The following is a 13,605-nucleotide window of genomic DNA, read 5'->3' as shown; positions in this document are numbered from 1 at the left end:
AACACTTGTCTATAAATATTCTATTTTAGGCAGAGGAGAAACAAGGATGGGGACAGGTTAGTACTATTCCTGGCTCTTTGAGGAGATGAGGAGGAAGGCTACGGGGACTCAGGTCAAGGCCTTGTTTGACTCTGGCCAGATTCCACTAGAGAAGATAGGATAGATGACCCAGCTAGCAGAAGTAGAGGGTACTGGGCTGAGAGGCACTAGGAAGGAGACACCCAGGAGAGCAGGCATCAGGGAGTGAACATCTTCTTTATAAAAGCCACATGCAATTAGCTTCAGAAGTCCCCACCTGGAGCCGGCAGTGACCAGCTTCCCACACTGCATCTCAGCTGGATAATTATGGCCACTGGTTTCCATCAGTCTTGATTTAATATGGCATCCCTCCTGGCTGTGAGTGCATTTACAGGAAAGGGCTGGGAGGCTGAGGCAAAGTGTAGCTTGGCTTGTTCAGTGGTGGGTGGCTGGCTGGCGTGGCTCTTCTGTTACAGGGAGAAGGGGTATGGTAGGCATCCCTACTTTTGGGCATGCCTCAGGGGACAGGTGTGACAGTGAACTTGGTAGTTTGTTCACTGAGAAGGAAGCTGGAGTGGGAGTGGGGGTGGTGGGTAGTCAGAAGAGATCCTGAGCAAGAATGGAATAGGTATGGAGGGGGAAGAGAAGCAATGCCAAGTTCCCCAAGAAAGCATGGGCTAGTTGGGCCTACAGAGTCTACTTTGCAGCCCACAGACTCAGATATGCCCATACTCCTGACTGACTCAGACTCTCTAATTCATTTCACAGCTGGGGTTCTACAATGCCCTGAAATTTGGTGATGGCAGAGAAAACTGTGCAGAGAAGTCAACAAAGGGGACCAGAGGGCAAAAGATGAGATTAGGGGATGATGGAGACAACCCTTGAATGGAGATGATGACAGAGGAGCCAAGAGAGTCCAATAAAGGAGCCTGAGGATACAGAACAGATGGGAAGAGGAGACTAGGGTTGAGAGATACACCCAAGTGACTTCAAAGTCTCTTGAGCTAGCCCATAAAGTACATGTCCCTGTAGAGGAAGGCTGGTGCAAAGCCAGGTGTCAGCCCATCAGAGTTGGTGACCACTGGGTCAGCCACCTAGATTCCATTCTCCTCTCTTCTCATCCATCCTCCTTTTGCTGCCAGAGTTATCTTTTTACCATGTAAATCTGACCAAACTACTCTCTGCAAAGGAGCTCTGGTAGCGTAGTGCCTAAAGCACTTGACTGCTAACTAGAAGGCTGGCAGTTCAAACCCACCAGCCACTCCTCGAAAGGAAGATGGGGCAATCTACTTCCATAGTGATACTGCCTCGGAAACCCAAGGAGGGGTCACTGTGAGTTGGGTCCGACTTGACAGCACATAACAACAACTCTCTGCAAAATAACTGGGTTGATCCAGAGACAAGACTGTTGAGAAAAGGCTAAGAGGGGTAAGAATGGCTGAAGTGATGGACCAAGACATCTAAGCTGGAATGGGAAGAAGACAGAAGGCTGATGAAGGGGTCAAGGGCTAAAGTGCTCAGTGAGACTGAAGAATGAGTGTAGAGGAAAGTAGGAAGTCAGCAAAGATTTGATGGGAAACTGTGACCTTATCATTGACTTTTATGATTTCAGAGTGTTCAGGTGATAACAAGGGTCTGGTATGTGGCCATGGGAGTGGCTGAGGGCTTCCAGAATGAAGGCCAGATCTGGGGTGGAGAAGATGACACAAGGTGCAAGTTATCAGATGTGACAGTGAGGAGGAGAGGGCAAGAAAGTCAGTCAGATGTTAACAGCAGAAGTTACATCTGAATCGAGATAATGGTCTGAAAGCAGCAGTGAAGAGCAAGAATACAGACACCTTTCTCAACTCCAAAGGCCTTGAGGGTATGAGAGAACATGCAGCCAGCATAGGAGGGCATGTAGAGCAAGTGGGGTAAGAGGCTGGAGGTGGAAGTAGGGTCTGGGAAGAGGCTGAGGAGGGAGGGATTTTGTTTGCCACTTACTGGGATTCTAGGAGAGGGCTGGGACAGTAAGGGAGCAGATGTGCAAGTGTGAGGATGAGTATAAGGGAGAAGAAAGATGACAGTTTCATAGATACTATCTAACAATGATAGGAAAACTTGGGGATGGGCCAGTTGGCTGGCAGCTAGGTCCAAGAGAATTATACCTGGCAATCAGAAAGATTCAGCTTTAACTGGATTGACTGTATTTCAATTCAATCTTGTCCACATGAGCTGGCCAGCAAGGGGTTTAACTGGGATGTGGAATTTTCACTATATGTCAAAAACAGCAACAGATCCTGCAGTCTCCTATCCATCTCTTGTATGTTTTCATTCCTGCCTCTTTACCTATGCTCATGTAGTTCCCACTCCTAGAATGCACTCTCTCTTCATTCTGCTTCTTCTAAGTGAATGACATCACCCGTCCATTTGCACATGTCAAAAATGTAGAAGTCACCTTGACATCTCTCCCTCAGCCCTCATTCAATTTATCATGAAAGCCCATCAATTTTATCTCCTCAGTATCAATCCTAGTCATCCATTTTTCTCCATATGCCCCTTCTCAACCACCACTACCACCACAGAACTAGCTACCATCTCATGCCAGGACTAAAGCAATCAGTTCTATCTACATTGATTCTGACTCACTCTCATCCCCATACAACAGTCAGATTGTTTCAAAATTCAAATTTTATCACATCACTTATCTGCTTAAAACAATTTATGCCTTCTCACTGCTCTTAAAGACAAAAATTCACTCTCATCTCACTCCCCTCTCCCTCTTGCGCTGCTAGTTCTAGCCATACTAGTTGTTTTTCTTAAAATTTGCTGAGCTCTTATACTACCACAGGGCCTTTGCACATGCTACTGCCTTTGTCTGTAATGCTCTTCCTTCCTGGAATTCAACTCAACTCTTCCTCATCCCTCAGCTCTAGTTAAAAAATCACCTCTTCAGGGAGTCTTCTCTGACCATCCCGGCCAGGTCAAGAACCATTTCACAGCCTCCTGTAGCACCACCCAAGAAGCCCTGGTGGTGCAAAGGTTAAGCACCTGGCTGCTAACTGAAAGGTCTACAGTGTGAACCCACCAGCTGTTTGTGGGAGAAAAGACCTGGTGATCTGCTCCCGTAAAAATTTACAGCCTAGAAACCCTATGAGGCAGTTTGCTCTGCCCTATAGGGTCTCTGAGTTGAAATCAACTCAATGGTACACAGCAACACAATAGCACCATCCATCTCTCCTTTATAGCTTATACATAGTACATGCACCAGGGGATTACTGTGTTAATGCCTATCTTTCCCACTAAACTGCACATGTGTCGAGAAGTCAGGTTGGTGACATTGTTGGTTACCATTGTCTCCTTGTGTCCAGCTTAGGAGGTACTCAGTACCCTAAGTGAGGTTTCATTTAAGTCTCTTCTAGGAAGTTTTTTTCTAATAACTCCAAGACAACTGATTTTTACTTCTCTGGGCCTCCTCTGTAGGGTAGAAACTATATTGTTTCACCTTTGGTTCTATCCTATTATTAATTTATTCTCAATAAATCATTACATAGCCCTATGGTAATGCTAATAGGAGGGATACAAAATATGTGTTTTAAGTTCTCATCTCTCTAGACTCTGAACTCCCTGAAGACCAGGAACAGGTTTTTTCTTATCTTCAGGGAGACAGCACTGCAGTAGTGAAAAGTGCTGGCAGTCTCTTGAGTCAGAGTGCAAGGGTTAGTGTTTTGTCTGTATTACTTGCTACTAGTGGAACCTTGGGAGCTCTGGCAGCGTAATGCCTAAGGCATTTGACTGCTAACCAGAAGGCTGGCGGTTCAAACCCACCAGCCACTCCTCAGAAGGAAGATGGGGCAATCTGCTTCCGTAGTGATACTGCCTCTGAAACCCAAGGAGGGGTCGCTGAGTCAGATCTGACTTGATGGAAATGAGAGTTTGAGAGAGGAACCTTGCTTCAGTTTACTTAATCTCTGTACAATGGGGATGGATAGTACTATCAACTTCATGAAGAGTGTGGGAGTATGAGTATTCAAATAAAATCCTCAATCAAACCTACTGCCATTGAGTAGATTCTGACTCATGGTGACCCCATGTGTTACAGAACAGAACTACTCCTTAGAGTTTTCGTGGCTGTGACTTTTTAGAAGCAGATCATTAGGCCTTTCTTCTGCAGTGCCGCTGGGTGGGTTTGAACTGTCAATTTTTAGGTTAATACTGAAATGCAAACCATTAACATCCAACAACCTTGAGGATTTAAACAGCTCGTCTCAGTTCAGGCAAGAATCAATGGATGCTAGTGAGTCAAAGTTTGAGGAATAACAGGATATCTATACCTATTAATTACAAAGTAAAAAATGATAGTAGAGAAACCTGGCAGACACCACCTTAAATGATTAAAGTAAGCTCTGGTGGCATAGTGCCTAAGGCATTTGACTGCTACCCAGAAGCCTGGCAGTTCAAACCTACCAGCCACTCCTTGGAAGGAAGGTTGGGCAATCTACTTATGTAGTGATACTGCCTCAGAAACCCAAGGAGAGGTCGCTATGAATTGTATCCCACTCGACGGCAGTGAGTTGCATTGCACTTGCTAATTAAGAGATACACTGATTCAGGAGGTGCCTTCTGATATGCTACACTAAGAAGAACACAAACTCATTTCTGGTGTGTTCCGCCAGAAATGTATAACCTGAGTTGAATCAAAGAGAAACATCAGAAAAATCCAAATTGAGGGCCATTCTATGAAATAACTGGCTTATTTATATTCATTAAAATGTCAAAGTCATGAAAGAAAAGACAGAGAAACGGCTCCAGACTGAAAAAGCTAAAGAGACATGACAACTGAATGCAACTTGGGATCCGAATTTTATTTTCCTGTAAAGAATATTGTTGGGACAACTGGTGAAATCTAAATAACATGTGTAGTTCAGCTAAATCAGTATTATCCTGATTTTGATAATTATACTGAGGTTATATAAGAAAACACCCTTGTATTTTAGGAAATAGACATGAGTATTTGAGGTTAGGGAGCTCTGGTAGTATAGTGCCTAAGGCACTTGACTGCTAACCAGAAGGCTGGCAGTTCAAACCCACCAGCCACGCCTCGGAAGGAAGATGGGGCAATCTACTTCCGTAGTGATACTGCCTCGGAAACCCAAGGAAGGGTCGCTATGAGTCAGGTCTGACTCGATGGCACATAACAACAACATTTGAGGTTAAGGGGGTATCATGTGTGTAACTGACTCTCAAATGATTCAGATACACAAGTGCATATATGTATGATAAAGTAAATGTGATAAAATATTAACATTTGGGGAATCTGAGTGAAGGGTTTATAAGAATTTACTATATTATTCTTATTATGAAAAAAAAAATCAGGATAATCTTTACCCTTGGGGAATGGTGTCCCTGGGTGGTGCAAATGGTTTGCATTCGAACACAGCCAGCGGTGTCATGAAAAAAAAGGCCTTGCAAAATGTTTCTGTAAAGATTACAGCCAAGAAAACTCTATGGAGCAGTTCTACTCTCTAACACATGTGTCACCATGAATTGGAATCAACTCAATGGCAATGGATTTGGTGTTGGTTTAGGGAATGGGTAGTGACTAGAAGTGAGCATGAGGGGGGCTCTTGAGTGTCTGTAACATTCTATTGCTTGATCAGGTGTAAATAGTTTGTGAAAATACAGCGAGCTGCATACTTATGTGCACATTATACCAGTATATTATATTTCAATAAAATGTTTTCCCCAAGGGTAAGCATTACATTGATTTTTAAAAAGAAAGAAAAAGCTGGCTCCCATAAGCACTCAGGACCGTGTCAGGCCCACAGTAAGCTTGCAGTAAAGGTCACACACTACTGTCTTCCCCATTGGGCCTGGCGCAGGTGAGTATGGAATAAGATGACACCTATAATAAACTGTGCAGCAGGGAAGAGGCTGAGCAAGGCAGGGGCAGGGTCTGTCTTTACCTTAAGAAAGGAGGAACATAACCCCCTCACCCTCCTGTGTACCTCAGCCCTTTTCTCCTGGAGGGCTCCCCTCACTTCTGATGGAAGCACCCAGGCTCTCAGCCTGGAATGGAGGCCCAGGGGAGAATCACATCCCCAGCTACCCCTGAAGCAAATGAGAAAATAACAGAGATAGGAAATGTGCTTGTGATTCTGTCACTGGGATATGCAAATAAAATATATATGATAGGTCTATCTGCCTAATATTCCTGCCAATTCATTCTGTGTGTGTGATTAAAATGAGCAATAAATTCCTTGTGGGTCTCGGTGGAGTGAGGATCTGGGAGTGGAGATGCAGGCTGGCACCAACACGTCCCCTTCAGCTGAATATTCATCATGGGATAGCTCCCCATATTTTTGTTTTATCTGCCACCATGTGCAGAGAGATATATTTCTACCTCTCCTTCGTGTCTTAGTTAAGACATGAAAATGGTGTTACAGTTTTAAGTATTAAACTCTCCAGCTACTTTCTCTATGAAGCCTGCGTGCTCGTCTGCCTGAAGGTGATCCACAGGTTCTCGGAGCCCCCACCAACTCTGTGTGGACCCCTCTTCAGGCACAAGTCAGTCTGTGGGTATTCTATCAGAGGACACCTGTTCTATCAGAGGTGTATCTCCCTGGGGTAAGGGTTTAGCTCATAGGCCTGAACTGTTTGGCTGGGAACTAACCCATGAGAGTGAGTTCAATTCCAGGCCTGAAAGGTAACTTGGGGCCTTAGTCTCTGAGGTTTAACCAGTCTCTATCCAACCAGTAGTTCTGGTCATTTTTATGTTTTTGATCTTTTCCCCATTTTTCCTCCCGCTCTATCCAGGATCTCCAATTCTGATCCTTTTCTTGAGTAGTTGGCATTGGTTCTGATCTCAAGGTCATGTAGGTTGAGGTTCCCATGGTCCATTAGTCTCTTGGACTAATTGTTTCCATATGTCTTTGATTTTCTTCATTAGTCTTTGCTCTGAACGAGGAAAGACCAATAGTTGCATCTTAGATGGCTGTTCATAAGCCCCAGGCACTACACATCAAAGTAGAATGGAGAACCATGTTTTTTTTTCTTTTGGCCTTAACAAGCAGGAGTTCATTCTTACAATTTGAAGGGTTTAAGTCCAAGTTCAAAGTGCCATACTCTAGGGGCTGTGTGAAAGCCCTTCCACCTTGACCTTCAGAGCGGTGTCTTACTCCCAGCCCACTGAAGCTAGAGGCATCTCTTCACTCAGGCAACTAGTGTCTGCTGAGGCTAACAAGCCCAAGGTCAACAAATAAAATGGCACAGTCCTGATGTTACCAAACAGCACAGCAGGCCACTGATTCAAGTCCATTGAAAGTCCCAGGATCGGCAGAGCATGGCAGGTTGCTGAACAACAACACAGTACGTGCAGGAGAACCATGTTTTTGTGTACTAGGTTATGCCAATTAAGCTTGATGTCCCCTGAGACCATGGTTCTGAGCCCACAGTTCCAGCAGCTCAGTCTCACAAGGTGCTTGGGTGTGGCTCAGAAGCTATCCCAACTTTATCCCCTGTTAGGTCTATAATGTATGTGGATATTTGTATAGCATATATAAATATGCATGTAGAACTATCATCAGACAAACTTATCTATGCTCATGGGAATATTCCCATTTAGCCACTCACATCTGATCTTGTCAGTTTGCCTATGTACCCACCTATAGATTAGTGTCTATTATTAGTGGCAATACAGTATCATTATGCTCTTTTGACATCTATCTATATGGGATCAAACTGATAACAGCAACTCCAAAGATTAGATAGGAATCTTAGGGGGCAGTGAGTTTATGTTAATTAGGGATGAATAATGCAGAAAAGGAGGGTGCACAACATGAAGAATGCAATCAATGTCACCAAATTGTACATGTAAAAAACTGAATTGTATGTATATTATGCTTCTTATGTTTTGCTGGGTATATTATCAACAATGATAAAATAAATTTAAAGAAAAAAATTTTTAAATTGGAAAATTGTCAAGAAATATTATTAAGTGAAAAAAAAAAAAGCAAGCAGATTTCCAATATATACCTAGGGTCATAACTCAAAATACCTGCAGGGCCAAGTAGAAAATATAAACATCTGTCAGGTAGGGATAGAAAATAATAGGAATGGTGTGGGGCCTGTGGCTGAAGAGTCTATGCCAAGGCATTAAATTCAAATTTTTATAAAAACTCTGGGTTAGCAAAACAAAACATGGCTGTCAGTTTGAGACTCCTGGTATATACAGCAGAGTGTTAACCATGTTTAAAAAACAAAATAAAACAAAGCACATCTATATAAATATGGTTCAGAAAAGGCAAATGTAGTACCATAAAAGGAAAGCTCTGGTTCAAATCCTTGTAACAGTCACTTAGAACAGCTTGATTTAATCTAAGTCACTTGCTTTCTCTCTTATAGTTTCAGTTTTCCCGTCTATAAAAAAAGGGCTAACAACAGTTACTTCATACAGTTGTTGTATTACTAGAAAAAAAAAAGTACATCTGGCACAGTGCTCAGATACCCTCAATAAATAGTAGCTATTAGAATAAACAATTAAAAATATTAATAGTGGTTAAGTCTAGAGGTAAGACTAAATGCTTTTTGTTGAGATCCATCTCAGATGTCATCTCTTTGAGGAGTCCCTTTCTGATCTTCCAGGCATGACTGGAAGCCACCTCTGAGTTCCCACAGTCCCTCAGTGGTGTGTTGTTTTATTTACCTGTTTTCCATCAGACTGAATGAACTCCTTGTGTGTTTTACTCATCTGTCTTCCTTCCATGTAGCCCAGGGCCTGGCCAATGGATGTCATTAATAAATATGTACTCAATTGTTTAATTCTGTTCATTATCCTTTACACTACTTTCCAAGTTTTCTGTAATAAGCACATGTGATTTTTGCAAATATAGAAAGAAAGACACGTGACTACAGAGTGGTAGGTGAAGGTGGAGGAGGCTAAGCTGGTGGCAGGGGAATGCTGGATGGACAGAAGGGAAGCAAGATAAGATCACAGTGGCAGTTATCCAGGTCTAGACAAAGAGTCAGGAGATGAGGCTTCAGGCTGAATCATTATGTTACAGATGCAGGGTTTGGGCTCAGAGAGGGGCAGCTGCTTGGAAACTCTGCCTCTTAATTTTAAAGACGTAGATTTTTGCAACTTGAAGAAAGAAAAAGCTGAGCTGAAAGAATGGGTTACTAAGTTAATGCTTAGCAACTGAGAAAAAGAAAATACTGCTGACATTCTGGGCAGAGCTGAGGAGTGATTCATATGGATAGAACCTGAGGGGCTAGCTAAGCAGTCAGGTGGAGATGCTCCATGGACAGCTGGACTCTCAGGATGGAGGAAATCAAATTCTGGGCAAAGGGATCAAGTTCACAGGGGTCGGCAACAAATGAAATGGTCTCCTATTTGAGAGGTTCCAGAGTCCCTGGCCTGGCTCTAAGTGGTCACCTGGCCTCTAAAGGCAGCCTCTTCTACTATGAGATAGCTCTGTTAAGGAGTTTTTCCCTGCAGCTGCTGTCCACTGAGCCTGATCCTGTCCTAGCTCTCCAATGAATGAAGTTCACACGAAGCTGTTCCCATACCTCTTCTCTAGGACAGATGCTCCTACTGTCTTCAGCTTTTCCCTATGGCAAAGGGATCCAGCTCTACTCTTACTGCCATCCTCTGCACAAATTCTAAGCAGTTAATGTCCTTCTGAGAATGTGGTGTCTGCAGTTGCCCTTGGTGCTCCAGACAAGGTCTGACAGGCACAAGGGACAGCAACTGTCATTTGTTCACTCTGAACACTAGACTTGTACCAACGAGAACAACATCAAACCACTTGGGCAGCCAAATCTTGTTCAGGGTCTCCCAGTAGCCTTAGTTCTCCATCTGTACTGGCACTAAGAGGACTCCTATTCTCTTGCTTCACATGAATAGACCAGTGCCTGCCTTATGTCACACCACCTGAAAAACCATGGGTATTCTTGGCCAAGCATCAGCCCTTATCTCAGGGGAAAGCAATCAGCAGTCTCTGAAATTATTCAAAACAGTGGTTAGGGATTTCCTTAAAGCATGTGGGGTATCTGGCCTGACTTTCAGGGCTGCTCTGAGGGGTAGAGGACCTCAGTGAAGGGAGGGAAGCATTTGCCCTCTGGGGTGTAAGAGCTCCTCCTGGTCCCAAGGGCCCTTTGGCCGGTGTTGTGAAAGCCAGTTACCCTCCAACCTCTTTTCCCTCTCTGGAGGAAACTACTATAAGACGGTTACTAATGATCCCAAGAAGAAAAACACTGTATGGTTAATGCTGGTTACCAAATATTTCCAGCTCTATCCCTCCTGGGCATGGGATAGGATTACCTACTTTTCTTGGCCCCCTTGGGAATGGGTGGGAACATGGGATTAATTCTGGCCAATGAGATGTGAGTAGACATGAACGGTCCCACTCCCAGGCTGAGCATTTAACTGCAGATATAAGACCTTCTGAAGCATTCTCTTTTCCCTCTGGCAAGCACCAGTGACATCTTAGATGGTGGCTACTTTGTAAGCTGGGGTCCCCGAGTGCCTATGATGAACAAAGTCCCCCTCTACTGGCCTGCAATGAACACATAGCATAAGATAAAAGTAAATCTTCATTGTTTTAAATCACTGAAATTTGAGGTTGTTTGTTATTACAGCATAATACACAGACAACTGTGCATTGAATGGAATCTTAGAAACCATTTGGTCTGATGCTATCATTTCACAAGGGGAAACTGAGGTTCATTGAGGGGAAGTGCTAGGCCAAAGTCACTCAGTCAGTGAGCAGTAGAGCTGAGATCAGAACTCATGTCTTCTCTGTCTCAGTCCAGTGACCTAAGTGCTCTTACTCAAGATACAGAGTATTTGCCACTAGGTGGGACCTGCCACACTGAATAATCTCAAGGCACTTTAGTCAATTTGCTGACAGGAGACTCCATGGTGCCACAAGACTAAGAATCAGGAACAAGGTTTTCCTGTTCCAGTCCTGCCACTGAACTCACTATGCGACCTTGTGCTCAACCCTATTAGTTTCAGTTTTGATGGGATTTACTCTGGGACCAAATGTAAGCTACATCCCACCTCTGGGCTCCAGTTTCCTCTAGTCAGTTGGTTAAGGGTTCAGTGACTTAAAACTTGTACGTCATAGCAGAGTCCTCTCAGAGGCTACCCCAGAAGGTAAGGGAGAGGCCAAGTGGCTAGGCTCTGGTCCTTGATGATTTCTAAGATCCCTAACAGTTCTGAGATTTGTGATTCTAGTTCCTGGAGTCTGCCAAGTAGCTCCTTAGTTACAACTCTGTGGCTGGGAGGAGCAAAAGACTTAAGCGTTTGGAGTTTAAAAGTTTGGCTGAGATCAAATTAAGATACACACACACACACACACACGCACTTTGACTCTAGATTAGGCTCTCTGGCTGTGTGTGAAGGGATGGATTTAGGAGAGGGTTCTAGAGTGATGACAGCAAAGAATTGCTTGAGGAGGGTGTAGAATACATTAGACCTAGGGGAAATGCTACTTGGATTAGCCTCCCTGCCCATGAAAAGAAGCTGGGACACCCATCACCTCAAAAGTTGAATTCTAAGGTTAATCTTTAGAAGTTGGCTAAGGCCTCTTCCTAGTCCTGACAAGGCAGCCTCCTGTTCTTAATGAGACTGGGGGTTGTATTTGTATTTAAATAGACAATAATCACTTAAAGAGTAGTGGCCTTTGGTGTGAAGCCTGACATAATTTAATGAGTAAAAAGACTAAATGATGCACAGTGTGCCCACAGGCCTCTTCTTTTCCTGAGACTTACCTTGGCCTCAGAAGTCCTCAGAAGCTTCATCACCTCCCCTTCCCGGGCATAATCCAAGGGTGTGTGTCCCATTTCATTCCTCTGCAGGGGATTGGCTCCTGGTAGGAAGAGAAGATAAATGGTCAGAGGGTTCATAAGTGATCAGTGGGACTTCTCCCTTGGAGGTGACTTAGGACCCCAAGTTCAGTGTGAGGAATGGTAGTGGAAATATTTAACAATAAGAATATAAGAGATTATAGAACAATGAGAAAACATATCAAGCCACTCTGGGAGGAGTATTCATAGTCCTTTCTGACACTGTTGTTAAAGGTATTGGGGCTCCTACATATAGCATGCACACATATGCAGAAACACACTACCCAGATGGAAAAGTGCTGTACCCACAAGCGTGCTATGCACACACAAATACACGTAACTCAACATGCAAATAAATATACCAAATACCTAGATTAATATATCCTAATACAAATACATGTGAACATACAAACTCATATACATAACATTAACATGCTCACATTTTTAAACACATATGCTTACAGATGAAATTCATCCAAAAAGGGGTCCTTTATGAAACACAGAATATCCAAATAATAATTAAAAGTTCCCTCTTTCTTCCTCTGTTCTTTTCTTTAATACTATCTTAATGCCGGGTATTTACTGCCTGCCAGTCAGCTGAGCCCTCTGGAAGGATGTGGGCATCACTAGCAACCTGGCTATGCCAGCCCACAGTTCAGTGTTCTTAACAATGCTAGCTGTTAGTATGCATGTGTGTATAGGGAGAGGCATTTCCTCCAATCTTCAGTCCTGTGACTTCAGGACAGAGCACTCTGAGTATGACAAAAAGGTTACTAGGGGTCATGCATCAACCTTCCTGCTTTTGAGTGCCTGTGACTGATAAGCCTAAAAAGTGTTTACTTGGTACAAGGCTTTGCCTGTCACAGAGAAAAGGCTACTCTGCCCTTCCACGCTGTCAGCAAGGGTACCTGGCTCTCCTGTCAAAAACCATCCATCCCATTCAATTTAGCAAACACTGAATAAGTGGGGCCTGGGGACACAGAAGAATCAGATCTGGTCCTGCCCCAAAGGCACTCTTATCAAGGCAGGAAGACAGAAACACAAGAAGAAAGCTGTGCCTTATACTCAGCAGATGCTCAATAAATACGTGTCAAATGGAACATTAAAGCAATAGTTAATTAGTATTCCTTGAGCTTCTTTCTTCTTAAAGAAGCACTGTGTAGAAAGAAATAAGTATTAAGAAGTAATGGGCTGGCTGGGGCAAGTAAACACAGAGGCAAGGTTGTGTCAGCACAGGGCCTGTCTCAAAGTGGGTGCCTGTTTTAGCTCTCTAGTGCAGCTATAACAGAAATACCACAGTGGATGGCTTTAACAAACAAGAATTTATTCTTTTACAGTTTAGGAGGCTAGATAGAAGTCAAAACTCAGAATGCAGGCTCTAGGGCCTGGGTGAAGGCCCCATGACCTTGGGCTTCATTCAGCTCTGCCTCTTGTTCCAGGCCCACTAGAGCTGGAGGTATTTCCTAACTCATGCAGCTGCTGGTGGCTAAGGCTGATGAACCCAAGGTCAGCAGGTAAAATGGCATAATCCCAAGATCAGCAGGTAACACAGCAGGCCACTGGTTTAAGTCCAGTGCAGACTGGACAGATGGGGGAGATGAAGACTCAGCCAAATACAGGATCCAAATGCTAAAGACATTTCTCAAAACTTGTCCAGATAGAGGCGGGGCAAGATGGCGGACTAGCCAGAAGGATTGCACAGACCCTCTTCAACAAAGAAAAGGGAAACCAATTAACACAGACACAGAAGATAATCTT

General features: G+C 43.8%; 1 protein-coding gene across 1 annotated transcript in view; it reads right to left on the bottom strand.

Annotated features, from left to right (window-relative positions):
- CLPB (caseinolytic mitochondrial matrix peptidase chaperone subunit B) overlaps positions 1 to 13,605 on the bottom strand; it is a 217,569-nt gene that overhangs the window by 35,155 nt on the left and 168,809 nt on the right. Inside the window, exon 7 of the mRNA XM_007940977.2 lies at positions 11,773 to 11,870. Within this exon, the coding sequence (XP_007939168.1) occupies positions 11,773 to 11,870 (98 nt within the window). The remainder of the gene's footprint in view (positions 1 to 11,772; positions 11,871 to 13,605) is intronic.

The sequence above is a fragment of the Orycteropus afer genome, unplaced genomic scaffold, assembly GCF_000298275.1.
Source record: "Orycteropus afer afer isolate SDZICR_OR568_19922 unplaced genomic scaffold, OryAfe1.0 scaffold00074, whole genome shotgun sequence".
Lineage (NCBI taxonomy): Eukaryota > Metazoa > Chordata > Mammalia > Tubulidentata > Orycteropodidae > Orycteropus > Orycteropus afer.
Note: the sequence above shows the minus strand (reverse complement) of the source record. Positions and strands in the feature narration are given on the sequence as shown.